General features: G+C 37.8%; 1 protein-coding gene across 4 annotated transcripts in view; it reads left to right on the forward strand.

Moving 5' to 3' along the window:
• DNM1L (dynamin 1 like) overlaps positions 1 to 27462 on the forward strand; it is a 41624-nt gene extending 14162 nt beyond the window's left edge. The window contains exons 3-20 of one of the 4 annotated variants that reach the window (XM_075429253.1): positions 6048 to 6086; positions 7235 to 7281; positions 8407 to 8478; positions 9032 to 9118; positions 9911 to 10073; positions 12032 to 12152; positions 12726 to 12857; positions 13156 to 13362; positions 13562 to 13682; positions 14930 to 15085; positions 15197 to 15286; positions 16288 to 16380; positions 17880 to 17936; positions 19118 to 19195; positions 21451 to 21618; positions 22252 to 22361; positions 23929 to 24088; positions 25163 to 27462. In XM_075429253.1, coding sequence (XP_075285368.1) covers positions 6048 to 6086; positions 7235 to 7281; positions 8407 to 8478; positions 9032 to 9118; positions 9911 to 10073; positions 12032 to 12152; positions 12726 to 12857; positions 13156 to 13362; positions 13562 to 13682; positions 14930 to 15085; positions 15197 to 15286; positions 16288 to 16380; positions 17880 to 17936; positions 19118 to 19195; positions 21451 to 21618; positions 22252 to 22361; positions 23929 to 24088; positions 25163 to 25219 — 1958 coding nt within the window. In that variant the 3' untranslated portion in view covers positions 25220 to 27462. The remainder of the gene's footprint in view (positions 1 to 6047; positions 6087 to 7234; positions 7282 to 8406; positions 8479 to 9031; positions 9119 to 9910; positions 10074 to 12031; positions 12153 to 12725; positions 12858 to 13155; positions 13363 to 13561; positions 13683 to 14929; positions 15086 to 15196; positions 15287 to 16287; positions 16381 to 17879; positions 17937 to 19117; positions 19196 to 21450; positions 21619 to 22251; positions 22362 to 23928; positions 24089 to 25162) is intronic. The other 3 variants (XM_075429255.1, XM_075429254.1, XM_075429256.1) reach the window with 3 other exon arrangements.
• Positions 27463 to 27528: the final 66 nt, after the last annotated feature.

A 27528-nucleotide genomic window follows, 5' to 3' on the forward strand; every position in this document is an offset into this window, starting at 1 on the left:
CTGATGGCAGGATAAACTCAGGCCTATAATAATTCTCATTGTGTTGAAATTTTTGGGGAATTTATTTCTAACAATAGTAAGTCAAGGTGTCTGAAGTTCATTACAGTATTTGTTTTCATGTAATATTTATAGCCTTTGGTTTCTGAAGAAAAGGTACTATGCAGTTTAAAAGGTTTAAGCTTCAATTTTCGTTATTGCTGCAAGCAGAGAACGCAGATTGGGTTCATAGCAGTTAAGAACTTCCAGCATGCAACCAAGGGTGTGCTGGATTGTGAGAGATCGTAGGGCAATTCAGGTTGGAAATGATCTCAGGTCTCCAGTCCAATCTTCTCCTCAAAAAAAGGGCCAGCTCTGAACTCAAGGCCAGGTTGCTCAGGGCTTTATCCAGCTGGGTCTTGAAAACTGAGCATTCAGAGAGTCTCTGGGTAACCTTTTGGAAATTGCATATTTGATCTCTTTAAATGTGTTTTTTGTATTACTTGCATTGTGCAGTGTATAGTTTCTAGTACTTTTCAGAATGCTTTGATTCTGAGTTGTAGAATAAAACATGATTTTGTTCTGTTCTGCATCTTTACAGGCGTAAAAGATGGTTTTGCATTAGAGTATTCTGAGTCAAGGCAGAGTCTTGCTGTTGTAGGTTGCATTTTATGTGGGGACTCAGATTTTAAAGTGGGATAATGATATTATTGCATAAGGGTGTTGGGCCAAATTAATATTTGTGTGGCTAATTTAGATTCTTTGGGCGAAAAAATCAATATGTAAGATATACATGTTATAATCTCTTCTTGATGTTCCTTTGAGAGAGATGTGGCTTGTTTAGTAATAACAGACAAACCCTTACGACTTACCAGTTGCATATGAAATGCCTCTCTTCTCGCTCCAAAATTCAGGGAAATTGTGGTGTAAATGGTTTTGTCACTGATTTGGTTGCCATATGTAGAGATTGTGTATTACGTCTGAGAAGACGGCATCAAGTAGCTTTGAAAGAGAGAAGATGACAACCTCTTATCCTGGCTATGCTGTCTGACATTGTAATGAGTTGCTGTACTATTACAGGTCATATTTTTGTTTGCTGTGAGGTGGTTATTGAGGTAGGGTTGAATATGTGTATGGGATTTCCCGGAGGGAAGTCCACCCATAGTCTTGCAGAAAAGTATTTTCTCCAGATGAGGGCTTTCTTCTTTACAAATTGAATATTGGACAAGGGACTACCAGTCTTGGCATGCTGCTTTCTGAATGCGCTGGTAATGAACTCTGTGTGCACAGATACTTTTATGCAACTGCCTCTCTGTTTTGTGATTTGTCACCTTTATCCATCCTAATGCTTGCTGTAGGTATGTACTAGTATTACGTACAAATACATCCATTTAAAAATAGTACTAGTCCGTAGTTCTTACAAGCTTAAATTTTACCTCTGTCTGAGTGTTTGCATCCGGAAAGCTTCCCTGTTTTTAACACATGCCACTTTGGTTTTCTGTGGTATTTGTTTAAGCATGGACAATTGGCTTGTCTTTGTGACTATGAAGAAAAAAATTGTATCTCTCCAGTAGCTTAATTTTGACGTCTTCTGATGCATGTGAGCTGCCAGAGAATATAAGTTCATATCATTCTAGGGGTTTTGGTTGGTTTGTGGCTTTTATTTAAAAAAAAAAAAGTAAATTTGATTCTTGGGAGCACATTGGGAAAGACTGTTGAGAAAGAATTGCAGCCAGACATTTGAATTAACTTCTGATTTTCTAACGTGCAACATCGAGGAACATCAGAGATGATCTTTAAAGTCACGGATGAGCCATGTGATACGCTTGTATGGTGGTCGCTGCAGTAAACCAACATAATCGGATAACAGCAGAGAGATAAATTTTCCATTAAATATGAAGAAGTGTGAAGAAGTGCTGTGTTTTCGTAACGTGATATGTCAGAGTGGTACATACATTCTACAGAGATGTGTGTGGTTTGGTGTGAAGGAAATGTTCTCATTATGCTTTTGCTGTTTATTGTTAGCCTCTAGTGATTCATCATATAGGGTGTGCTTGATGTGGTGATACCACTGTGGTGTTCTCTTATCAAATTGCAAGAGAAGCTGTGTGTACGAGAGAACTGGGCCTGGTCTTGTGAATTATTAAATTGCTCTTGTAGCTAAGACCTGTTCTGGTAGTTTATCCATTTGCTAGGAAATGGAAAAGAGGAGGGAACGTATGAATGGTCAATTAGTAAATGTTTATAGGTTCTTTTTTTTGGTTGAAGGTAGGATGCTGAGCATTGTTCAAATTCTGAATGGATAGAATTGATATGGAACACAGGAATAATTAACACAGATCTGTTGCTTGCTAAATCAACACTGTTTTGTCAGCTTTTTGATCTCTACTGCGAATAGGAATCTCTTGCCCTAGCTCCCAAACAGTGCGTACTGCTTCATTGTACTTAGCTTTGTAGAAGCACAAGAGAAAAAGAGTTTCACTCAGAAGGGCTTGTCATCTAGTTAGCGTGAAGGATGGAAAAAATGATACAACATACAGAAAGGACTGGAAGATGTGCATGTTTTTTTTCCACAAATTGGATTTTTTTTTTTTTTTTTTTTTTTATTTAGAGAAAGAGACCTAGGAAAGGATGAGAAGGGAAAGAGTGCACATGATAGTCTGCTGGATCCAAGAGCTGTGAAGGTACTGGAACTAGAAAGCTAGAAAAACAGTGGAGATTCTCTGTGCTGTGCTATTTTTTGTCCTTTTTAGTATTTGGGAAGTTCTTCTTGCCACGCAGCAAGAAATCCTCTATGATGGTAGCCTGTCATGACTCTGAACAGCTTCTTTGTGCTCCCATTATGTATGAAGAACATTTCTACTGCTTTAGGAAGGGAGAAGAGATACATGACTGGAGGATTGGCAATGTAGTGCCCATCTACAAGAAGGGCTGGAAGGAGGATCCTGGGAACTACCGGTGTGACCTCGGTGCGAGGGAAGATTATGGAGCAGTTCATACTGAGTGCACCCACCGGGCATGTGAAGGACAATTAGGGGATCAGGCCCAGCCAGCATGGGTTCATGAAAGGCACGTTCTGCTTGACCAGCCTGATCTCCTTCTATGACCAGGTGACCCACCTAGTGGATGAGGGAAAGGCTGTGGATGTTGTCTACCTGGACTTCAGTAAGGCCTTTGACACTGTTCCCCACAGCATCCTCCTGGAGAAACTGGCTGCCCATGGTTTGGATGGATGTTAACTCTTCACTGGATAAAGAACTGGCTGAATGGCCAAGCGCAGAGAGTGGTGGTGAATGGAGCTACCTCCAGCTGGCAGCTGGTCACGAGAGGTGTTCCCCAGGGCTCAGTTTTGGATCTGGTCTTGTTTAACATCTTTATCAATGATCTGGATGACGGGATTGAGTGCTCCCTTAGGAAGTTTGCGGATGACACCAAGCTGGGTGGGAGCATTGATCTGCTTGAGGGTAGGAAGGCTCTGCAGAGGGATCTGGACAGGCTGGATCGATGGTTCGAGGCCAGTTGTATGAGGTTCAACAAGGCCAAATGCCAGGTCCCACACTTGGGTCACGACAACCATATACAATGCTACAGGTTTGGGGAGGAGTGGCTGGAAAGCTGCCTGGCAGAGAAGGACCTAGGGGTGTTGGTCGACAGCCGGCTGAACATGAGCCAGCAGTGTGCCCAGCTGGCTGAGAAGGCCAAGGGCATCCTGGCTTGTGGCAGGAATGGTGTGGCCAGCAGGAGCAGGGAGGTGATCGTCCCCTGTACTTGGCCCTGGTGAGGCCGCACCTTGAGTACTGTGTTCAGTTTTGGGCCCCTCACTACAAGAAAAACAACGAGGTGCCGGAGTGTGTCCAGAGAAGGGCAGCAAATCTGGTGAGGGGTCTGGAGAACAAGTCTGGCGAGGAGCGGCTGAGGGACCTGGGGCTGTTAAGTGTGGAGAAGAGGAGGCTGAGGAGGCACCTTATTGCTCTCTACAACTGCCTGACAGGAGGGTGTAGTGAGGCAGGTGATGGTCTCTTCTCCCAGGTAACTAGCGATAGGACGACAGGCAATGGCCTCAAGTTGCGTCAGGGGAGGTTTAGATTGGATATTAGGAAAAATTTCTTTACTGAAAGAGTGGTCAGACCTTGGACCAGGCTGCCCAGGGAGGTGGTGGAGTCCCCATCCCTGGAGGTGTTCAAAAATGTATAGATGTGGCACTTCGGGACATGGTTTAGTAGGCACGGTGGTGCTGGATTGAGGGTTGGGCTTGATGATCTTGGAGGTCTTTTCCAACCTTAATGATTCTATGATTCTATGAATAACTGAAGTCAGTTAGGATTGTACTGTATTTGGGCTTCTTAAAGGAGCATTGCTGTATAGGAGATAACAAGTAACAATTTGGTGGAGGGCAGTCCTGACAAAAAATACCATAATCACGTCTAGTTTTCCAGTGTATTAATTAAAGTTTTCCGATCTCTCTCCAATATCTGAAAAGGCGGAAAAGCAAACAGACTGTTGCTTTATTCAGGAGATAATTTTTTGAAAGGCAGGATCTGTTTGTTCGTAATAGCTGCTGTTTGAATAATTTTTTATAGTCTGTAATACTTGGTTTTATGATGAGTGAAGTGTCATTTCTGCACACTTTTATCTCGTGTTGAATCCTGAATGTAATCGGATGACTAATTCACCTGAAAGTTTTGCCTGAAAAACTTTTAGAGAGTAACATAACTAGGGGAAGACTGATTTACCAATGAAACTAGTGCTAAAAAAAATTTAAGACTAAAACAGTGCGTCCTAGGAGGACATCTCCCTTGGAGGGACATGTCAGGAGAGTGCTTGGTCCGTATCTTTCAAATGTAGTGGTGGCAGTATCTTACTGTATCTTTTTCTTCCTGGCTTTATGCCTGTCTTCACTTTCTTAGATTCAATTTTTAAGAGGGGATGAGCAATACAACCTTAATGTACTGTAGTTCTTTCCTGTATGTGCATTTTGCTTTATTTCATCTGAACGGTAAATAAATTAAACCTGTTTAATAACCTGGAATTAATGAGCCCTTTCATTTTGCACTTATTTTGGAGACTGGTATGTAATTTTGCTTATTTACCAACCAAGACAAACAAAAGCTGCCTCCTAACAATGGTTTCTTCATAGCTCATGTGCTTGCAGAATAGTAAGGATAGAAGTAGTTTGGTTTTTAAATTTTTTTTCCATAATGGATCCAGTCCATCTAAATTGACATATTTCCATTGATGAGAAACCTTTCGCTTACCCACCTGAGGAAGACATTACAGTAACTCCCTGTAGATACTAGGCTCTCCAAACTGGTGAATCGATTGTTGCGGTGCTGCTTGCATTTTGTGCCAAACAGACACGTGCTAAAAAGGTTTTCGTCAGTTTGTTCTGATTCTTGCACTTCCATGGTGCTGTACTGGCATCACATAAAAATAGAGAGTAGTAAACTCCTCAGCCCTTTAGGAAAAAGGTTTTTTTTGTAGTGGGATTTCCATAAATTTTGAGAAAATGAAGAGCTGAAAAGGGCGATAGCTAACGTTGTCTCTTCTTAAATCTGTCTCAGAATTGCTGTAATTGTTTTTTTTAATTGAGCATCAGAAAGATTGATGCAAAACCTCAGATTTCTTTCCAATACAGTATTATTACTTCCAGTGATATTGAAAATGCTTCCTTACTCTTTCTTGTTCTTTCTGTGAATAAATGATGAGAAACATATTTCACCAATGTAGTTCAACTTTGCGGAACCTAATGATGCTGTTTTCTGTGTTCAGATTAAAATATTGTGAGCTGTTGGAATTAGATGAAGAACAATAAGAAAGTCATCATCAAGTGAACTTTGTCGTATAGAATATCTGATTAATACGCATCATTTGTCAGTGTTTAATTAAGGTCTTATTTCTGTGCATATTGTTAATGTTACACATTCTCATCAGTGGTAGAATAGCATGCACATCTGTCTGCGTGCATTTGTGATCTTTGTAATACAATCTGGTACTGACAGTTAATAAAATGCAATGCTAAATATGATTAAAAATTTTAAACATCATTCAATGCTGTTTCTCTTTAACTGCAGACCCTGCTACATGGAAAAATCCAAGACACCTTTCTAAAGGTTGCCTTTATCCACTTGCTTTTTCTCCCTACGCATAAAGTGCATGCTTATATACACTAAACCACATCCATTTCATGCCACTGGATTGTTGATTACACTTTTAGTTTTACACTTTGGCTATTGTGTCGATTATTTTGCTGAGTCTTGTGATCTGGTTGATTTTTAGTTTTCTGACCTTGTTGCATTAGAATGAGATGATCTTTGCTTTTCTTCTGTGCCGTTGCTGCTTCATAGAATTTCCTGCACTTTTAATTCCCAAATCCTTTAAAAAAATCTCTATAGGTCAGTAACCTCTGTTGTGAAAGATGACTTGATTGTAGGTAAGCAGTGTGCTAAATGGCCATATTTCTTGGAGAGTGTTTTTCTAAAGCGTATTGCTGTGTCGGGGAGCAGAGGGGAAATGACCACAAACTAAAAATTTGAAATGGCTCTTATCACTGATGCTTGCAAACCTAGTTGTGGAAGTGTGAGTATCTCCCGGTATGACTCAAACTGCTCTCTGCACTACGCAGCAGGAACTGACAAAACCTCCTTTGCTGTTTCTGGGACTGCTCTTGATAGCCCCCAAGGAATTCCATACCTCAGTGGTGACTGACAAGAGTTAAGATGTTTGGTGCTTGACAGATTTGGGAAGAGACATGTTCTCCTAAGACTTCATTGTTATGCAGAATTCTTAGGTATTTTCTGTTTGCTTAGTTTTGGTTCTACAGGTCTTCCTAACTTTTTCTTTCAGCTTTAGTTTGATCTCACTTGCATGGTAAAAGAACAGATGCTAAAAGGTGGTATTTTTTTCAGATTTTTTTAATCTACTGCTGAGAGTTCTGTTGTTTTCTGTTGCAATCTGGTATTTAATGGGCTAGACCATATCTGAAAAATGGTAGGATAGCTGATTGGCTTGGTCAAAATTAAGAAGGTGGACCTTGTGTAAAAGAGACAAAGAGAGTAATGAGATGCAATGTTTATATAAGTGGAATCATAAGCAGAATTATAAATTTATTTGTACTGAGCTATTTAACATCTAACAGTAGAAAGCAGACTAATTTTTCTCCTGCTGCTTTGGAAAAAAAAATGACGTTTTCAGTAAGCAGGTTCTTAGGAAAATGAAACATCTGCTTCCTCTTTCTCATGTATTAATTCTTTGTTTTCAGAGATAGATGCTGAAGAGTGGGGTAAATTTCTTCACACCAAAAATAAGGTATGTTTAATCTGATGATGGAGTGGCAGTGTCAGAAATACGCTATCATATATATATACATATATATATACACCTGACTCTTTATATCTTCCCTTGACTTTCCCAAAAAGGAGATTATTGTACCTGCTCTACTATATTGCAGAGTACTGAGGATTTTCTGCTTTGCTTTTTATGAAAACTTCAGAAACATTCTTTTAAACTCAAGACAGAAAGTTTATCAATGGTTGTCTGTTGTGTGGGTCATTGATTCTGCCGAGTTACTTATCTTAATCCTTTTTGTGTTATTTTGCTGATTTTTTTCTTTTTGTGCATTGGCAAAATTAGAATGGAAATTGCAAAGACAAGGAAGTATATAATCACAAGTCATTTCAGTCTACTGAAGAATTGGCTACTTCAGAGATTTGTTGGAAAACTGTGAAGAAGAAGGAGGAGCCTAATGCTCATCGGGGGAGAAGGAGAAACTGAGATGACCTAGGACGTCAATAAGAGAGTCAAAACTTAATCCTTTGCTTGAAGACAGCTATCTTTTTGTTGGCAGATGAATTATTTAAGTGTTTATATACCTTCTAGGCAGTTCTAGGAATTGAAGGAAAACTGGAGAGGAATGCAGAGGGAATCTGTGCACGGGTAGCTCTGTGCTAAGTTATTCTGGATTGGTGAAAGGAGAACAGATTTGACAAGAGTGGAAAAAAAATTGAAATGAAACTCTGTCCTTGTTTTTTGTCCTCTTCGAGATGAGAAGGGGTGTTCTGACTACAGTGTTTATTAACTTCAAAGGATTGCAACTAGATTAGAAATGGAATTAAGTGTTTGAAATTCTCTTTAGGTGAACGCTATTTTATAACTTGTCTGACATCAGTGGGGTAACAAGTGCTAATAACTACGGTCTCATAGTATTAATCAACAGATTAAATACCAAGATTCCGATTTCTGTAATTTTTAGCACTGATGATTGCTGTTAGAATTAGCTTAAGGGCTAATGGTCATTCTTATTTTTTCCTCACCTTCTGTATACTTAGTTACAGATTTTTTCGCTGTCTCTTGGAGAAGAGAACATTATTTTGCAATTAGGTAAGTGTATGCTGTCTTTGATTTTTTAAACAATTTTTTTCTTCTGTACTTCAGATCTATACGGATTTTGATGAAATTCGTCAGGAAATAGAAAATGAAACAGAGAGGATTTCAGGAAATAATAAGGTAAATGTTGCACTGTCCATCTTTCTCTTCCTGTAGATTCGCTTTCTGCTTAAACCTTGCTTAAACAGTTTTGACAGCTAGAATTGAAAAACATTGAACTGTTCTAACAGCAAACACAGTAATGATGCTTGCGATCTTGAGAGTTTTTCACTGTGTTCGTGAGAAATAATTTCAGCTAAAAGAAAGTGCAGAGAATTGCTGGTGCTTTACTTCAAAGCTTCTGTTATAATAGTGCAAAAAATAAACTTGTTTCCATTTTTCTACACACATGGCTTTATGTGTTACTATAAAATCGAGTATTCTGTTCTTGCATGTGTATTCCAATTACTGAAATATAACAGCTTTTATGCATTATACTGAGGAGGAAAACAGGGCTGCTTCCAAAGACAAAGGAATTGGTTGACAGACGTGGCTGGCTTTTTTTACTCACCAAGTAGTAGTAAGGTGTATGATGAAAGTTTTTCTTGTATGAAACTCCAGCTTTTGGCTTTCTAAAGGGTGCTTTTAAATAATGCAGTAGAGTGATTAATTTTTATTATTAAAATATTTCTAGGGGATCAGTCCTGAACCTATTCATCTTAAGATTTTTTCATCTAATGTTGTAAATCTGACTCTTGTGGATTTACCTGGAATGACAAAGGTAAGCTGCAGAATGCTTCTCTTCTGACTCACTGTGAACAGTGTGTTTTGAAATAGGGAGTGTATGTTCACTCTTTGGCATTATTCTGTATTGCTAGATGAACAGCTTTCCTCAGTTTAAGTAGTTGATTATATAAATTTGAGATGTCACAATCTTCTGGTATATGATTTGGGTTTCTGGTGCTCTTCGCTGTTGTAAGAGGAGGATCTACTTAAGTTCTTCCTCTTTCTATGGACAGCTGAGGGATTGGAAGTGCTGTGCGTGCTGCATGGTTTTTTAATGGAAGATATAGTGCTTGAAGTTTCAAAGTTGTACCTGCAGATACATGGGTAGTTGACAAGTTTGAAAATATTTTCCCAATTGCTTCACCAGAAGTTGCTATGTGTATTTTGCATAAGAAGTTGTATGAATTGAGGATACACTAGAAAAAATGTTCAGGTCCTGTTTGTTCAGGTTTTATACTGAATAATTTTCTGTGACAAGATGAATTCTTTCCCTGCCTGTGCACACATACATATCCCACTCTGCCAGTTGTGCAGGTGGTTCTTGGATGCCAAGTCTTTTTGACAACAGTATCAAATAATTTGAGTTGGTCCTTATTTCTTTAAGAGTGTTTTTGACTTTTATACCTTTCAAAATCTTCCTTTTCTTTCATGTTTGCTTGTGAAAGGGGAAGGAAAGGGCTGGAAAACTTTATCTTATACCGTGGTATAGGGTATGAGGTTCCAATGAGTGATCTCACACAGGCATAAATATACAATTTTGAACAGTTCTGTCTTGTTTTTTCTCTAGGTGCCTGTTGGTGATCAGCCTAAGGACATTGAACTTCAAATAAGAGAGCTAATCCTTCAATTCATCAGCAACCCAAATTCAATTATTCTGGCAGTCACAGCTGCTAACACAGACATGGCCACTTCAGAAGCACTTAAGATTGCACGGGAGGTGGATCCAGATGGTAAGCAGCAAAAAAAATGGATCCTGTAATTCAATTTCTATTTTAAATTAAATCCTAAAATAAAACTGAAGTAATTTTGGTAAAAGGTAGTAAGAAAAACAAACGTCACTGCATTTCCTAGAAAATACAAATATTATATTTGCTTAAAGACTTCCTGCTGCAGTTTCTGCAACTCAGAGAATGCTGTGATGAATTAATATCTGATAGATTTCTGGCTTACAAACAGCCCAGATAACTATTTTAGTAGTCATAGGAGCCACTTCTGTTTCCAGAGCAGAAAAATGGCATTACAGAATATTGGGGGTTTTGAGACTTTTAGTAGTTTACAGTGGTCTGTTAAGATGACTCTATGCTTTATTGTCCAATGCTGTTTCTTCTAGTAGAGAAAATATGCCATCCTGCAGCTACTAATTGACTGTCTAGCTGTTATTCCTAGTAAAAGTCACTAAACTAAAATTAATATATGCTGTCAATATCTATTTTGGTGCCCTGTGTTTATGTGACAGAACTGACTGATTTCATTTAATCTGAAAAGGGGATTATCATTTTGTGTTTATCTAATGGCTTTGAAACAGGTCTCAAGCTACTGGGTATCCACTTCTGGTGTGTAGAAAGTGCTCTCAGTACCATTGACTAATAAATGGCACTGCGTGATTTGAAAGAATATGGAAAAGTATAGTCTGAACATTGATAAACTGAAATTAGGCTAAATTTGGTGTTGGTGTGCTTTACTCTCAGTTTTTTCTTCCCATAGACTGTAAAATTTCTTGCTTGTTTTCAGACTCCTGAGTCTGCTTTGGCCTGTCTGCCTGAGCCGTTACAGGTTCCACAGCCACGAAACCTCGAGGGAGAACCTGTTCTCCTGCCAGTCTTCTCAGTCAAATTGTACTGGTTCAAGGCCCTTTAGTTTTAATTTACCTTTGTAAAAATGATCAGCTGTGAATTTTGGATCGCTTCCCAAAATTCTAAATTTTAAAGCTGGAGTGGCAGCTCGTGTTGCAAGTTCTTTAGGAATAATGGTATGTAATAAGAACTTGAAGTACTGAAGTACTTACGTATGTAGACTCAGACTTGCATTCATCTGAAAGTTTCAGGACCTAAGAACCTACTGATTTTGCTGAGATACTGGTTTAGTTTTAGACTTGAGAAGTGTTATATTTTAAAGAAAAAGTTCTTGCCACATTTTATCCAGACCCAAGAGCCTGGGAAATATTACGGTCCCAGGCAAATCCTGTGCATGTTAGCCTGTCTGTTTAGATGTGCAATATTTACTTATTTAATGAATGTAGATCACTTTTTTCCTCCATAGTGTCTAATATGAAGCTTAATTGTGATTCGGAAAACATTCAGTCACATATTCAATAAAAATACACTTCATTAGCAAAACTGAATCCCCTGTTGCTTCTTCAGTACATGAATTTGAAACTATTCAGTCTCCTGGGGCTTTCAGCTATGTATTTGATGCCCTATGCTGGAAGTGGGCCTGTTGCCTACTTTAGCAGCTTCTCCAGTGAGTAGTGGTATTTCAAATATAGTTCCAAACAGACTGCCATTATTATGTCAGGTCCTACATCCATGCTAGAAATATGTTCAGTCCACTCACACTTGCCAGTCCCCTGCCTGCCTTACTTAGTCTTCTCTACAAGTGCTCAGTAACGTCTCTTAACCTCATGTAGTATGCAAAAATGTTTGTTGTAATCAGTGATGACTACAATTTCAAACTGCATGATGCCGAAACCTTTTTCTATTAACCAGATCTGTGTGGGGAGCAGTACCTGCCAAATGTTTTTTATACTTCTGTTAATAAGGGGCTCCGGATAGTCGAACACCACTTCTTGCACAAGTCTTTGCTGGTTTGCAGTATGAAATTTCGTGCAGCTGTCTGAGGAACGTTTTGAATAATGAGTTTAGGTACCCTGATCAAGACAAAACATTCCTGTGAGTTTTCCTTTTAATAGGTCGAAGAACCCTTGCTGTTATCACAAAGCTGGATCTTATGGATGCTGGCACTGATGCTATGGATGTGCTTATGGGAAGAGTGATTCCAGTAAAACTTGGCATCATTGGAGTAGTGAACAGGTCGGTCTGGGCACTTTCTTAAAACTGTGTTAATACTAAGGAATGCTTTTGGATTTTTTAGTCGTGAATATGATTTTAAGAATGAGGTGATGTGATGTTGAAATGAACTTCTGAATAAGCAAGTGAGAAGCTTGTTGCTTTTGAAAAGCTCGTCTGTTCTTCCACTCAACCAACTGCTAATTTGGAAAGGAATGGAGACATTTCTCCTAGAATAACTGTAGGGTCGCTTCTTCTTTCTGCTATTGTTTTTTAGTTTGAGGGATGCTTCTGTTCGGCTGTTCAGTACAGATCTTGTATGTATTAGTGCTAATCTAGTGCTAATTGCATATGGTAATAGTACTGTTCTCTTTACTTTTTGCATTAGCGAGGTCCCATCTCATGCAGTTTTGATAAGAGGTGTTGCTTAGTCTGTGTACAGCTGGTACCCATACTGATTTGTTGACTATGCTGCGTGGAACAACAAGTAAAACCCTTCATTATCTAAGGAAGATGAGTTATGTGTGTAAAGCAAAAACCAGCTGTTAGATGTCCTGTCCAGAAAACCAAGTGTGTAACTCTGCCTTTTAACTTCAGGAGTCAGTTGGATATTAACAATAAGAAGAGTGTAGCTGATTCCATTCGTGATGAGTATGGTTTTCTTCAAAAGAAGTATCCTTCCTTAGCCAATCGAAATGGAACGAAGTACCTTGCTAGAACACTGAACAGGTATTACATATTATGTAAAATAAAATAAATGTGTGCTTTTAAAGATAACTTGAAGATATAAATGGCTGTGTTAGAAGTAAGTGTAAACATTTACCTTTCCTTTTTCTTTTGGAGCTGTACAGTGGTACGTTAAGGAAAGCTCTGTTTGGTTCCAAATTCAGTTTCTGAATTTACTGTAATTTTCCCGAGTCAAATGTTTTCCTATGGTTATTATTTTCAGTCACTTCTCTGTTTTGATGAAGATGATAAAGCTGAAACTTTTTCTCCCTTCTAATGAAGGACTGTTTTCTCCTTTTAGACTACTGATGCATCATATTAGGGATTGCTTGCCAGAATTGAAAACCAGAATCAATGTTTTAGCTGCTCAGTACCAGTCTCTACTAAACAGCTATGGGGAACCCGTTGAGGACAAAAGTGCCACTTTATTGCAACTTATTACCAAATTTGCCACAGAATATTGTAACACTATTGAAGGAACAGCAAAATACATAGAGACTTCAGAGCTGTAAGTACCAAATCATTTTTTTAGAATATCGACTGAGCAGTTAGATTGACACAGTTGCTCTTGCTGGCTTTCACTGGCAATAGTAATAAACTGGAGCATAACATACTCAAAAATGCTTGAATCCAAGTAATTGTAAAAAACATTTGCAATGAGAGCTTTTTTCTTGTTTGCTACTTCAGTTGTTGTTTTATTCTTTCAGATGCGGTGGAGCCAGAATCTGTTACATTTTTCATGAGACCTTTGGAAGAACTTTAGAATCTGTTGACCCGCTGGGTGGCCTTAACACAATTGATATTCTGACTGCCATTAGAAATGCTACTGTGAGTGTTCTGTATTTTAAGTGTTGTTGCTATATATTGGATTCGAAGATGAGGTTTCAACAGATTTGTGCTCCTTCAGTCCTGTGAATTAATGATCTTAGCTGACTGAGTTAATATGAAGAGGCTGAATCCTGCTTGTTGGTATTCTAAGTGGAAAAAATACAATATCCAAATTTTCAGCCATTACGGGATACGGAATGAGTTTAAGGTGAATGCTTACATCTCATTACTGTTATTTACAGGTGAAATTAAACTTAGGCCCAGCTTTGGCTACCCTGTGCTGATGCTAGTATATATTACACAAAGGGTGCCTCTGCATTTATTTTGCATTAAGCACTTCTGTTAGTTATAAAGACTCAGTCTGAGATGTGTGGGCTAGGACACGTTCAGATATTTTCATTCTATGTAACGGGCATAACTCTTCAACAGTTCAGTGTTTACATGACAGATTGGTTTTGTACTGTGTTCTGTGGGTGCAGTCAGGTTTCTGCATGGTCAATAATGACTCAAACTTTGCATTAGGTACTCTTCAGCAATGGTCTGTCTGTATGCTTTTATCCTTCTGTAAATGTAAAATGTAAAACAGCATTTAGTAACAGGAAAGATGTCGTGTTTTTATGTGACATCACATCTTTGCGTTTCTAAAGCTCATGTAATTTTTTTTACAAAAAGGAAATTTGAGGTGAAAAAAAATGTTCTGTATATAGCTAAGCATTGGTCTGTGTGGTCATAAATGAAATTACCCCAAACACTGTGAATCAGCGACACTGTATTATGATTATATTTAACAGAAAACCCAGCTGCCTTGCAGTAATAATTGTATGCCCAGGACTGTCAAATAAATAATGGTAACTTTTCTCTCTGAAGTTACGAAGAGAATGTCTTTGCCTTTACAGTAAAGTTACTTTAAAGTTTGATCCACAAATCTGAAAAGAATTGTCCGTAGTCATAAGCCTAGAGTGACATTAGTAGGTAGATATCTTCAAGATTCTATAAGGATACTGGTTATTTCTTATTTAACACAGAGTTTGGCTTAAAGGTAATAACTTCTGAATTTCCTTAGCCTGTAAAGCTTTTATAGTTAAATATTCTTGTAACGTGTTTTACCCTTAAGATCTGTTATGAGTGTTCCTTTGGATGTGAACACTGTGACCTGATTTATTCTGGGCTTTGTCAGATGCTACTGCTTAGAAATGAGTGTTGTTTTAGTACACAACTTAGCAGCTTTTTCCCTCCTTTTGAACTAGGGTCCCCGTCCTGCCTTGTTTGTTCCTGAAGTTTCATTTGAATTGCTGGTAAAGAGGCAAATCAAACGTTTAGAAGAACCCAGCTTGCGCTGTGTGGAGCTGGTTCATGAAGAAATGCAGAGGATTATCCAGCATTGTAGTAATTACAGTACACAGGTAAAAATGAGTGTGATAGAATTAAGTTTGTAATTATTGGGCTTCCTCCTCCCCTACACTTCCTTGAAAAACCCTGGAATTCCCATCAGTGAATTCTTGTCTTGTTTTTAGGAATTATTGAGGTTTCCTAAATTGCATGATGCCATAGTTGAAGTAGTAACCTGTCTGCTGCGTAGAAGACTTCCTGTCACAAATGAAATGGTAATTTTCCATCTGCTAGAATTTTGCTGGAAAAAGTACTTGTTTTCTGGAGTCTTCCTTGATGCTTCTGTTTGCTTTTTAATGTCAGGAACACAAATTATTAAAAGGAATCTTAACTGATATTTGTTAAATAGCTACGTATTTAATACCTACACTGTTTGAAACTTCTACTATATTAGAAGACAGACACATAAAAAAAGGGAGTGGGTGGAATCCTCTTCAGCTTATTGTCCCCTGTGTTTCAGCTTCCCAAGAAGATTTTACTAAAAGTTGGGTGTAACATCTGGTCTTTTTGATATAGCTGTATTTCCCTCCCCAGAAGGAGGGGAAGCTGTGCCTTTACTGTAGTTAGGGATGCAATCATGAAAATTAAATTATAGTCCTTATTCTGTGTGTTTTGGAGGCAAAATTAACACAAAATGTTGTTTGATGATGTTGATTTTGCTTGTAATGCCCTTTAGCTAATGAGAACTAAAAATTCAACTTCCAGCTTTGAGCAAATATGTTTTAATATAAAAGTCTGCTTTGGGCTGCTTACTGGGAGGAAACAAAGTGTTTCAGTTATTGACTCTGCACATGTCTGCGAATGATGTGAAAAGCCAAAGTGGTTCTGTATGCTCACTATCCCCCTGAGTGAGTGATCTCTCACTGGTTCAAACGTTGGATCTGGCTAGTGACTGAAGGTTGAAGCTCACTTCATTAGCTTCACTCATTAAATTGCTGAGTTTTTTATATTTATTGCTGGAGAGGGGTTAGCTTGGTGAAGCTAACAAGTTAAACTGATGTAACATCCAAAATGGCTGAAGGTCTGAATGTATTGCAATGAAGGAATGAATGAATTCCCTGCTTGCCTTCTGGATCAGAACTTGAGTGTCTTTGGGGCAGTAAAAACAGTCTTTTGCTATGGACAGTTAGAATACGCTTTCTAGCTTGGTAGGTCATTGCTCTTCACTAGCATTAGATTACTCACCGAATTTTTGAACTGTGACATTGCATTGCAGGTTCATAATCTAGTGGCCATTGAGTTAGCTTATATCAATACCAAACATCCAGACTTTGCCGATGCCTGTGGTTTAATGAATAACAACATAGAGGTAAGAAAATACATTCTCTTAGAAAGTCTTTTGACTCCTTGAAGTGAGAACCTAAGTAATTGGTAGGAGAAACAAATGCTTCAGTTTCTTTCATTGGAGCACCATTCTACGTTTTGAAGTATAAAAATGTGATGCCTTACAAATGTGGTACATACTCTTGTGATCTGTTGATTTGTTAGATTTATATTGCATGTTACATTCAGGGACAGTGGTTGACATTTCACTGAAAACAATTCTGCCTCTCTTTCTGTCTGGAAAATACGATGGACACCTAATTGAGTATTGACTATTAAATGAAATTTTTGGAAGAGAAACTTTAGATAGTTGTGAAATACTCTTTCTAATGTTGAAGTAACTGCATTTTGTCTCTGACAGAATGTATCAATGGCTATTATGTTCCCTTCATTCACAAAAGTATAATACAAGTGTTGTTTCCTCTCTTCAGGTTCTAATTTCTGCTTCCTTTCGGCACTGTTCTTGAATCTCTGTGTTACCACACTTCAGTCTCCCTAAGATAATTTTCTCCATCAATTTCCCATAAACCTTTTACAATTTCAGTAGCCTTTCTGTTTTTCAGCCCCAGATTTGTTTGGTAATGCTTGTTGCTGTCGTCATCCTATAGACGCAGTTGTTCTACAACTGATCTGCCAAGTTCTGTTTTGCAATCTGATTTTGTTGCAGTGGTTCATGCATCTGGCTAAGAGGTCCCTAATATTGTTGTGTTACACTGCTTATCCAACACGTTCTTTCATAGTACTGTGCTTTTTTTAAATACTTTTGTTATTGTTTGTGCTCTTTAGTTCTAACCTTTTACCTGCTTTTATACTTACGTTTTGTATTGACTGGCTATGCGATTGAACGTCTTTGAAACTGCCTAGAGTACAAAAATTAGGACTTTGTGAAGCTGAACATACGATACTGTATTATCATGTGTTACTTAAACTAGTTCTTTCCCAACATTTTCCTGAACAGGACATTGAAATTTTTGAAGAAACAAAGCACATAAAACATCTTTCTTACCCTTACTTAGTGGACAATCCATTTTTAATTTCAAGAAAAATCCGATCTTTGTTATTACTGATTGCTTCAAATTCTGTTTTGCCATAAAGTGAATGCTGCCTCCTCCATCTTCTTTTTGCACTAATCATAGTTAACCCTCAGTCCTCCCAGATTACTTCGAAGATATAAAGCTTAATGAGGGCTGTAGGGCATCTATGCTGAGCCAAACTCAGTAGCTTTGATCTTGTTTTTTAAAGTCTTTAGTTTTGATAATGTTGCAAAAGTTCTTATATTGAGAATTTACTTTTGACCAGGTAAGCAGAGTAGTTTTATACAAGTAATTGAGGTTTTCATAGGATCATAGTATGACATGACACTGGATGAGATGAAATTGCTAGTGTTGGTCTCTCAAATGTTAAGTCATCTTGAAATTAGGCATCTTGAATACGTGTTGATACAAAGTAATACATAACTGAGGTCTTGCTGGATTGTTTTTAAAGGAGCAAAGGCGTAACAGGTTAGCCCGGGAACTGCCTTCTGCTGTGCCACGAGACAAGGTAACGTAAATGTTGTTTTTTATTGATTTATTCATTTAAAGTTTAATGCATTCTCCTTTGATCCAATCTAAGTATTGGAAGCTTTGATATGCTGCCCTAGTAACAGTCTTGGGAGCTTCCAGGTGTTGACTTTTTTTCTTTCTATTTCATAAGATAGAAGTGGAACGTTATTTTCTTCTCCCAAAGATACAATTTTTGGCACATTATAAATCTGGGATTTCTGAAGACTTGCATATAAATTTACATTAATATTACACTTACTACCTGAGTGTCATCTGAGGTAAGGCTTAAAATGCCTGCATGTGTTAAAAGATGGAGTCAGAACTTGCATGCTTGAATTTATGGCTGAGAGGCACTGATTTCGAAAGATAAAACAAGTGATTTAAAATATTCACTGTGCCAACATAGTGACTTGGTTGCTTGGGTTTAAGTCACTCTTAAAACTGCAGTTTGTTGCTGTCTTGCTTTCTTTGGGAGAAGATGGTGGAGGTGATGTTTTCAGTTGATCATCATAATCCAGTCATGTATTCTGTCTCTGGAGCTTGTTTAGTTTTATTGGGATTAGTTTAATGGCATGTAAGTACGTGGGTGAAAGAATCAAGTGTCATGGAAAACATTTCCTCACTGTAGAAATGAATGAATCAGCTGGAATTTTAGACAGTTATGTATTTAATATTAAGTGAAGTATTTAGAAACCAAATATACAGAATATAGTTTAAACTCGTCACAGGTTGTAACAGGAGTTACCAGAGCTGATAGAAATCAGTTCATTAAATTTGTTAGCTTAAAAAGTGAGAGGGAGTCCCACAATGGATCTAATATTACTGCCTTTGATCGATAGAAGCCAGCTGATGGATGGTCTGGGAATTTAAGGTAGCTATCTAGAGATTGTTTTCAGTGCTGTTTGATCCTTCTTTTTATTGATTGTATTTATATCAGCAGTATAGGAGCTGAAATTAAATTGAAGGCCAGATAGGCCAAAAGTCTCTTAGTTGTCTGAGATGCTTTTTTTTTCCTTTTCTGCTTATATTACTGTGTTGCTTGCAAACTCAAAATGCTTTCTTTTCTGGATTTTTAAAGGTGCTGGTAGGTAAAAGTGTACTAATTTGCTAGGTAGACCTAGTGGTCTTCAGTTGAATTTTTTTCCTCCCCCCTCCCTGCGTTTTTTTTACCTTCTTTAGTCTACTAAAGCTCCAGGTGCACTGACACCTGCTTCCCAGGAGACTGTTACTGCTGCTTCTGCTGAGGCTGATGGCAAGGTCTGTCTTGATTTTTCCTATAAGCACTGCATGCACATTTCTGTTGTGGTGCACCGCAGGTAGTATGGAAAGCAGGTCGTATTTAGTGCTCTGTCGCTGACACAGTGTGCCCTACAGAGTATACACTGCTTGGCATTACTGATGTCAGTACGTGCAGTGGCAGGTAAGGATGCGCCATTAGGTGGCAAAGTCACTGCTTTCTGTTTGAACTCTTGGTTGCAATATATTGTGGTGCTACTGTACAGCATAAATTTCCTCAAACTGTAGTCAGTAGATTGTTTGGTGCAAATATTGTAATCGAAAGTGTTCAGCATGGTTGTTAAACTGCATGTTTTTAATGTGTTGACAGTTAAAGAAGGAGGACAGAAGATAAGCTAAAAAATGTGAGTTTCCTGCTTCCTGCAGGGAATCTTTGTAGGCTTTGCTCAAACTGAACCTCCTTTTTGTTGTTTCTTATAATCGTTCAATCCCTGGTTTACTTATATTTGTGAATTCTGTTCTGCAGTGGTTTTTTACACTTTAGGTGTGCTGTCTCCCATGTTAAAATAACAGCTTATTACTGTAAAGACTTTTTTGCTACTTGCTTTCACCTGGAGTGAGAAAAGAAGGGTAGTCACAAGCTTGTGTCGTGAGTAACAAGAGGACTCAAGCTTTCTACTTCATTGCATATGCACATTCAGGTTCTAGTGCAAAGCTGCTATTTCTGTCCTGAACAAAGTAGTTAAAGTCAAAATCTAGTCAGCAGTAGAATTTTAACTATTATTTATGTCAGAGTTTTAGAAGTTCTGATAAGCTGCAAACATCTACAAAGAAATCAAGAGCTACTGTGAGGATACTGTTGTGACTTAAGAAGTTGCAGGAAGCTGCCAAATTTGGTTTAATTTGTGTTTCCCACAAAATCTGTCCTTTATTAGGTGGTACGTACTCAACACTCTGTTTGTTTGTGAAAGAAGATAGCTTTGTGTCTGAAACTACTTTGGAGATAGAGCGGGCTCCACGGTAATACTGAATGAGAGTGGCAGAGGGATTTTTGCCATTTTGAATAGCTGTCTTGGAATCAGAAATAATATAATAGAGCTTTCCTCATCAATGGTTCTCTCTTAATAGTAGAGGTTGATTTGAATTCTCACAGTGTTTTTCCAGCGCCTCTGAGCAGTTGTGCAATTTTAATAAAACTTCTGATGTGCACAGTTTAGCTGGGTTTCCTCCTGGTATGCAGCTGTTGCTATTCTGTCTGCCATGCTTTGTTTCTCGCTCTCTTTTTTTTTTCTTAGACTCAAGATCAGCCTGCGGTGGTTTAACTGTAAATATAATAGATAAATTTAGCTTATTTCCTCCTATATCTGAGACAAGACAGTAGCAGTAGTAGTTCAGAGCCATAAATGACCTAGAATGTTTTTCAAACAGCAATAGATTTTAAAGTACAGGAGTAAATTGAGCAGATGCTAGGCTTATGGAGAGGTACAAAATAAAAATTACCATTGTTCCACATCAAAATAAACTGTCCTTTTTTTTAATACTAATTTAACATATGGTGGATACCATCTACTAATATTTCTTATGTCCAGTGATACCTAATGTTTAAGAGTTGGGTGTTACATCCTTTTCTCAGGAGATGAGTGAGTCGTTCTTTGTCTGGAACTTCCCAGAAACTCTGATCTTCACTTCCGGAGGATGGAGATTTTTGTTTTGTTTTGATGTGGTACAAAAAAGCCTTCTGTAAATTGAGGTCTGGCAGCACAAAGACGTTTGTAGCTTTTGTACCCAAAACCATAAATGTGTGTATTTTTTAGCTGCTATTGTAAGAAACTATTTAAATAAAATACCAAAGAATTTAAATTCAAGTCTTCCAAGAGCTGTGGTGATCTTCAAAACATATTTTTGGAATGATCCTGATGGTATAGGTTGTATTGCTCCAAGGATGTATGGTAAAAGTGGTAAAAGCCAAATTTCCAGAGTGTTTGTAGACCCTTAAAAAGCTGGGGAGCTTCTCTGTGGAGGCTTTTTTATACCATTATTAGGAAGAACAGTAGTTTTAAAAGCTTTAATCTTTCTGGTATTTTGGGTCAGCTGTAAGCAGCAAAAGGAGAACAAAGGTGGGAATGTGAAGAACAGAATGAAGGGAATATACATACGAAAATCTCATTTTTAGCGAGTCTTACCTAAAGCTCAGTATTAGTAGATTTGATCAGACGCTGCTTTGCAGTGCCCAGGTTCTAACTCTCCAACGTTTCTTCATTGTGCTGTTTGTGCAGGCTGCTTCTGGAGCTGGAGAGACGTCTCAGGAGCCTGGAACAGGCAACTGGAGAGGAATGCTGAAACCTTCAAAAGCGGAAGAGGTATCAGCAGAGGAAAAATCCAAGCCAGCTGCAGCCCTGCCTGCTAGTCCTCAGAAAGGACATGCTGTAAACCTGTTAGATGTGGTGAGTCATGAAAGACAAATACCTCCTCTTCGTAGTTCAGGCTCAGCAAAGAAGCCATCTGCATTCCAGATCTTGTAACTTTGCTGTTGATATATGGTATCTTTGTAAATAATTACCACTGTAGGGACAGTGAACTCTAGCCACTCTCCTCTGTTCCTTTCCTGCTTGCCCAATCCTTCATTCTCCCCCCGCCCAGTTTCAGCCTATGATTTGGGATAACTGGCTTCCTTTCACAGTCTGTACAAGTGAACTCCTTGTCTAGATCGCTTTTTCTACAGAAACAAATCTCAGGCCATGTCTCAACTCAAATGCCTGCTGTTTTTTGCTGAAGTTGGCATTTTTGTATTAGAGGAAAAGAATCATTAAAAACAAAACCCACTTAAGTTAAAAATAGGTGGAGATCTTTTAAGTGTTTGGAGACCTTAGTTCCTTTAATAAGCTTTTAAAAAAAATTTAGTGGTGCCCTCTGACCTTTGTTTCACAGATCTGGATTTTGACATGTCTCTTATTTCTGAAGAATTAGAAGTTTGTTGCAAGACAGGTTACATCTGTCAGACTATCAGACTAAAAGAGCAATAGTTTATTTTGGACTGTGCACCTTGAGTAAACTGAGGTTTTTATTTTTCTACATAGCCTGTACCTGTTGCACGCAAACTTTCTGCCCGTGAGCAACGAGATTGTGAAGTGATTGAACGACTTATTAAATCTTACTTCCTTATTGTCAGGAAGAACATTCAGGACAGGTAAAACAAATCTTCCTATAAATGTTCAAGCCTTTCAATATGGAAAATGCCTTTAAAGATTTGCTTAAAAACTGTCATACTCTTTTTTTGGTTGTGTGTAATGAAGAACAATGTAAAGCTTCTCTTTGCCTAAGTCTCTGTGGAAATACCTGATTTTATATATATATAAAATATATGTATATATATGGGGGAAATTTGGGGGGGAAATACGAGAATCTGGAAATCAGAGTTTAAAGCAGATTAATGAGCTCATAGAAGTTTTACTATATCCAGTAAACGAATATTGTCCTTAATACAATTTTTAGTATTTCATGGCAAAGAATTGCTTTGTTTACCTTAATTTTACTGCAGTGTTAGTGCTAATAGTGTTACCTCCTTGTGTGCTTCAGACAAACCCTTCACATTCTTTGTAGTGAAAATGCATATGTAACAAAAAAAAAAAAAAGCTGTCTCAAGCATTATAAATTTGATGTGTTAGGACATCTTCACCTAATTCAGAAATTTTTTTAGGAAACACCTCTCAAAGATGGTAGTCACGTCCATCCCATATCATGGTTGTAGAACTAATTCAGGCTCTTACTTGGATGGTTTGGATGGTATCTGTAGCCACACAACTTTGAACCTGAGTTTTGGGTTCCTTTCACTCTTAGCCAGGTGACTTCCAAAATATTCTAGGCGTCTCTCTTAAGCTCTTCTTTTGGTAGGACTTCCAATGTATTGGCTTGAAAACAGGGTGTAAACTGAATTAATTGAGTACTAACAGATCTGTATGGTCTCATCATGATGTCCCAGAAGTCTTCCCACAACTGGCTAGTAAAGAACCATAAAGCATGAGAAAATTCCCAGCCAAACTTGGGAGTATGATTTCAAAAGCTGAGATATGTTGACAGATCTTGGTTGATCTTGGGTCTAGCTGTTTAGACTTGTGTGGTCCTTGTCCAGTTAATTCTACAATGACAATTGCAGCACTTTGAGCAAAAACTCTTGATCTGCCCATGAAAATTATTTTGATTTAGATCTAGGGCTATGGGCACATGACAAGAGTGATGTGGTCACTACTCAGTGAGTTAGTATGGATTATATGTCAACCCCCAGTCTACTCTAGTAGCAAAATGCTGCTGCTGAGAATCAACCAACGAGGTTGTCTCAACCAACATATTTTATTTCTCAGTCGGGAACAACAACCATCAGTATTTTTATTGTCACTCTGATGAAGTAACATGAGGTGTACTAATTCAGTTTTTGATCCTCTGTTTATATCCCCAGATCCTGGTAATGTGTTGGTGTGATGATGTGATTTTGTCAATACTCATGTAAATATTTTCCCCACTGTATATATTCATGTTCTTTCCAATGCAGCCATCCTATTTGGAAGAAATTCAACAGCTTTTAAATTGCACAAGATACTGCATTTACTTGAGAGAGAGTTTTTATTTATAGTAGTGGTAGATTCCTGGTAGTTTGACCCAAGGTTGTGTGTAGCTGCTGGCTCACACTGTGGGTTCTTCAATCTAGAGCAGACCTGGTTTTGAATACTTCTAAAGAAACAATTTTTCTGTGATTGCAGTGTGCCAAAGGCAGTGATGCATTTTCTGGTGAACCACGTGAAAGACACTCTCCAGAGTGAGCTGGTGGGCCAGCTGTATAAATCCTTGTTGCTGGATGACCTTCTGACGGAATCTGAGGACATGGCACAGCGCAGAAAAGAGGCAGCTGACATGCTAAAGGTACTAAAAAGATCAGGAGCTCATGGGAGCAGTTAATTAAATCAAAACCATATAAAAGTGAGATTTTTTTGCAAGACTTGCCTGCCTTTTTCCTTTGCTGCGTTTTTAGAGTGTCTGTGTGTTACTTCTCTCTGCTAGAGGAATTAAAAGCAGTATGTGCCCAGAAAGTATTACGTAGATAATACTCTGCTTTGCGTTGAACTGCATAGAAAAGAGTCCCTCTGCCAGTTCAGCTCACTGAAGTCGTAGCAAGAGGTGCTTCTCTCTCACGTGCAGTGTGGTCAGCCAGTGCGTGTTTGAGAGATTGGATACCCTGAGATACTGCTTGTCCAAGACCACCTGCAGCAAGTTTAATCTTTGCTATTACACAATGAACATTCGAGTGAGGGGAACTGTCTGTTAACAGCTTTTTAAACTATAAACTCTCTAATGCTAAAGTTGTAGCTCAGATTTCCCCAAATTGGAGTAATACTTTAAATAATGTTAGTGTTAGTTGGTATTCTGAGCTTTTGAATTTGCCAAGTTTAGCAGGCTAGACTGTAATGAATGCATCAGAATGCCAGAAGTGATATACAATAGGTGCAGTTTTCCTTTTATTTTGAGGAAGGTTTAAATCATTAAAACCGTGTGTGGTGAGAAAGTCTGTCCTTCTTGAGAATTTATTTATAAATACAAAATTTTAAGACAAACATAGGTGTTACTGGGAACACCGAGTATGTAAAAGTGGCTTAAAACAATGACAACAAGCTCTTTTTGTTGTAATTGTAAGTTCAGTTTTCAAATAATTTTTAATTCTTAATCTCTCTAAAGAAATTATTTAATGACACGTATGCTAAGTTTTACCACTACCTTTTGCTTTGTAGTATTTTCCACTTGCATAATCTTTTGCAGATGGAAGGCTTCAGAGTTGTTAATCAAATGTTGTTGCAGGTTGTTACCGCTCATTTTGTAATGAAAATGGTTTGCTTTCATTTTATTTTAAGATGACACTTCCTAGACTGCTGCTGTTATCTCTCTGAGAAATCTCTTCATAAAATCTAAGTGACTTTGGCTTTTCTGTCTTTCTGTGTGCAGGCCCTGCAGCGAGCCAGTCAGATCATCGCAGAGATTCGTGAGACACATCTTTGGTGAAGATTGTACAAGCCCCACACTATTTATATGCATTGGAGGTTACATTGACTTGAAAATTGCTAGGCATGGTATACGGAGTAGAATTTTTATTTATGAACTCTTATCTGTGTACTGCAACTGTGTAAATCTGCTCATGTAAAGACAGTTGGTTTGATTTGCAAACAGAAAAATATGCTGTATTTTGCAAAATAAGTCATATTTAATCCACATAATAAATGGCTCTAAATGTTTCCTTACCAGCTTTCTGGTGCAAATTAAAGCAGACCAAGTCTACTGTCTCAGTGACAGTCTCATCTGAACTTGGGAAAAAACATTAAAGTTCCAGTGCCTGACTTGCTAAACAGGTTGCCTGTGGTTAAGATGGACGGTGTAGTCTTGTGGCATAGTTTTAAGCTGCTTTTACAATAGAAGTTTAAATACTGTGAAGAGAAGAGAGCACCGAGTATTTTCTTTCATGAATATATTGCATGCACTATGACAGATGGAGGTATCGATTTTATAGCACAGTAGAGATGTCTACCGTATTACTATGTGTGCGTGTCCCCATTTATTTTCCCCAAATGTTAAAACTGCAGACGAAACTTTGAACTTCACTTGGAGTATCATGTAGGAAGAGTTAGCCTGGAGCTTGTGAACAGTAACAGTCTACTAAAAAGTGGGTGCAAAGTTATTCATGTGCACTGGAGCTTGTGTATGAATGTTGGGGATCATAATCAGGTACAGAAACACCTCCTCCTTCCTCCCCCCTGGGACCAAGCCCCTGGACCATCCAATAATAAATTTGTTCTGGCAGAACCGAAAAATAAAAACGGATTTCAAAACTGTTACAGGATAGTAAGTGTTTCTTTTAAAAACAGATCGAGTTGGCCAGGGAGAAGGCGATGCCCACAACTTCTTCCAAATTTTGGAATGTATGACAGTATGAAAGAAAGTCTGTGGGACTGGAATATTTGTACCAGAGGTTACAGTTACTTTTGAAGAAATTTTACTGTGCTGTAAGTAGCTTTTTTTATTTTTTTTCTTTTTTTGAGGACAATCCTAAAATGTGGGAATTTTAGGTTGGAAATTAAGTTGATGAATTATTTTCTTCTGATTATAATTCATAGAGATAAATATTGATCACACTGGCCTTTAAAAAGTAAAAATTTTAATTTTTATGAATAAAAAATTTATTTAAACACCAGCCAGCACACTTGCATGTACTTTTCAAGCAGATTCACTTTTTCGAATAATGTAAAAATGTTTACTATGGTGTTGCTCATATTTTGTATGTTTTAACACAACTTGCATGAAAAATAGGACACTGCTGTTAACATCAGTGGCTTGCTTTGAAGATATTGGGCCAATACAGTGAAGTTTTTATTACCATATTGAGTTCCCTCCCCATTTCATCACTTAACAGAAATGGAATTCTTTTTGTAAGCTGCTGAAGAAAATTTAAGACCTCAGTTTACAAGAAGGTCTGTTTAAAAATGTATTTTTCTCATGGTGATCTTCAGTTTGGCACCAATATAAGCACAAGGAGTTACGTTTAACAGATGCAACTTTTGGATACTTTTATGCATGATCTGAAATAGTTCATGCAGAACACAGAAATACATATTCTGTAGTTTTAAACAACCTAAATGTCATGATGTATGAATTACATGTAATGAATACAAAAGAAGTAATTTTAATTTCTTGCACTGTATCCAGGGACGGTAGTTCTCAGATTTAAGAAATGTGACTGCAGTGAAGTGCAAGCCACTTTCAAATCAATTTTGGTGAACAGTGAAAGCTGTTAATAGTTTTGTCAAAATCATTACATTTCTGGTTGGAATTCACTCGACACCTCTGTCCCTTTTATTTTCAACATCTAAGAAATATGTTTTCAACAAGGTAGATCCGTCCATAGGTGAACTGCTACCTAAGCTTTAACTCCCAAAGTTCAGTCAACAGTCTCTTGTGAAGAAGTATTCTGACTTGTAAAGTTTTGAAATGCTGCATAAAGGAAATGAATTCCATTTATTTAAGAAATTCCTGCAAGTGATAACTGGCTCTGTAATGTCATGTGAAATTTCCACAGTGTTAATTTATTTTTTGAAATGTTATTACTGCTTTTGTTTAAGTTTCACAGAAATTCTTGATTTGGTAATGTTTGAGTGCCAAGAAATGAACTTGATTTGTAATCCTTAATGCAAGTCTTTAAAAATCCATGCTGTAACAATCTTGTTATTAAATAAACAGATGATACACAACATTAATTATCCCAGAAGTAAAGTTTTGAACTGACTTGTAGTTCAGGTAGCAGGACTTACATGCTCTTACAA

The sequence above is a fragment of the Opisthocomus hoazin genome, chromosome 8 (genome assembly GCF_030867145.1).
Source record: "Opisthocomus hoazin isolate bOpiHoa1 chromosome 8, bOpiHoa1.hap1, whole genome shotgun sequence".
Classification (NCBI taxonomy): domain Eukaryota; kingdom Metazoa; phylum Chordata; class Aves; order Opisthocomiformes; family Opisthocomidae; genus Opisthocomus; species Opisthocomus hoazin.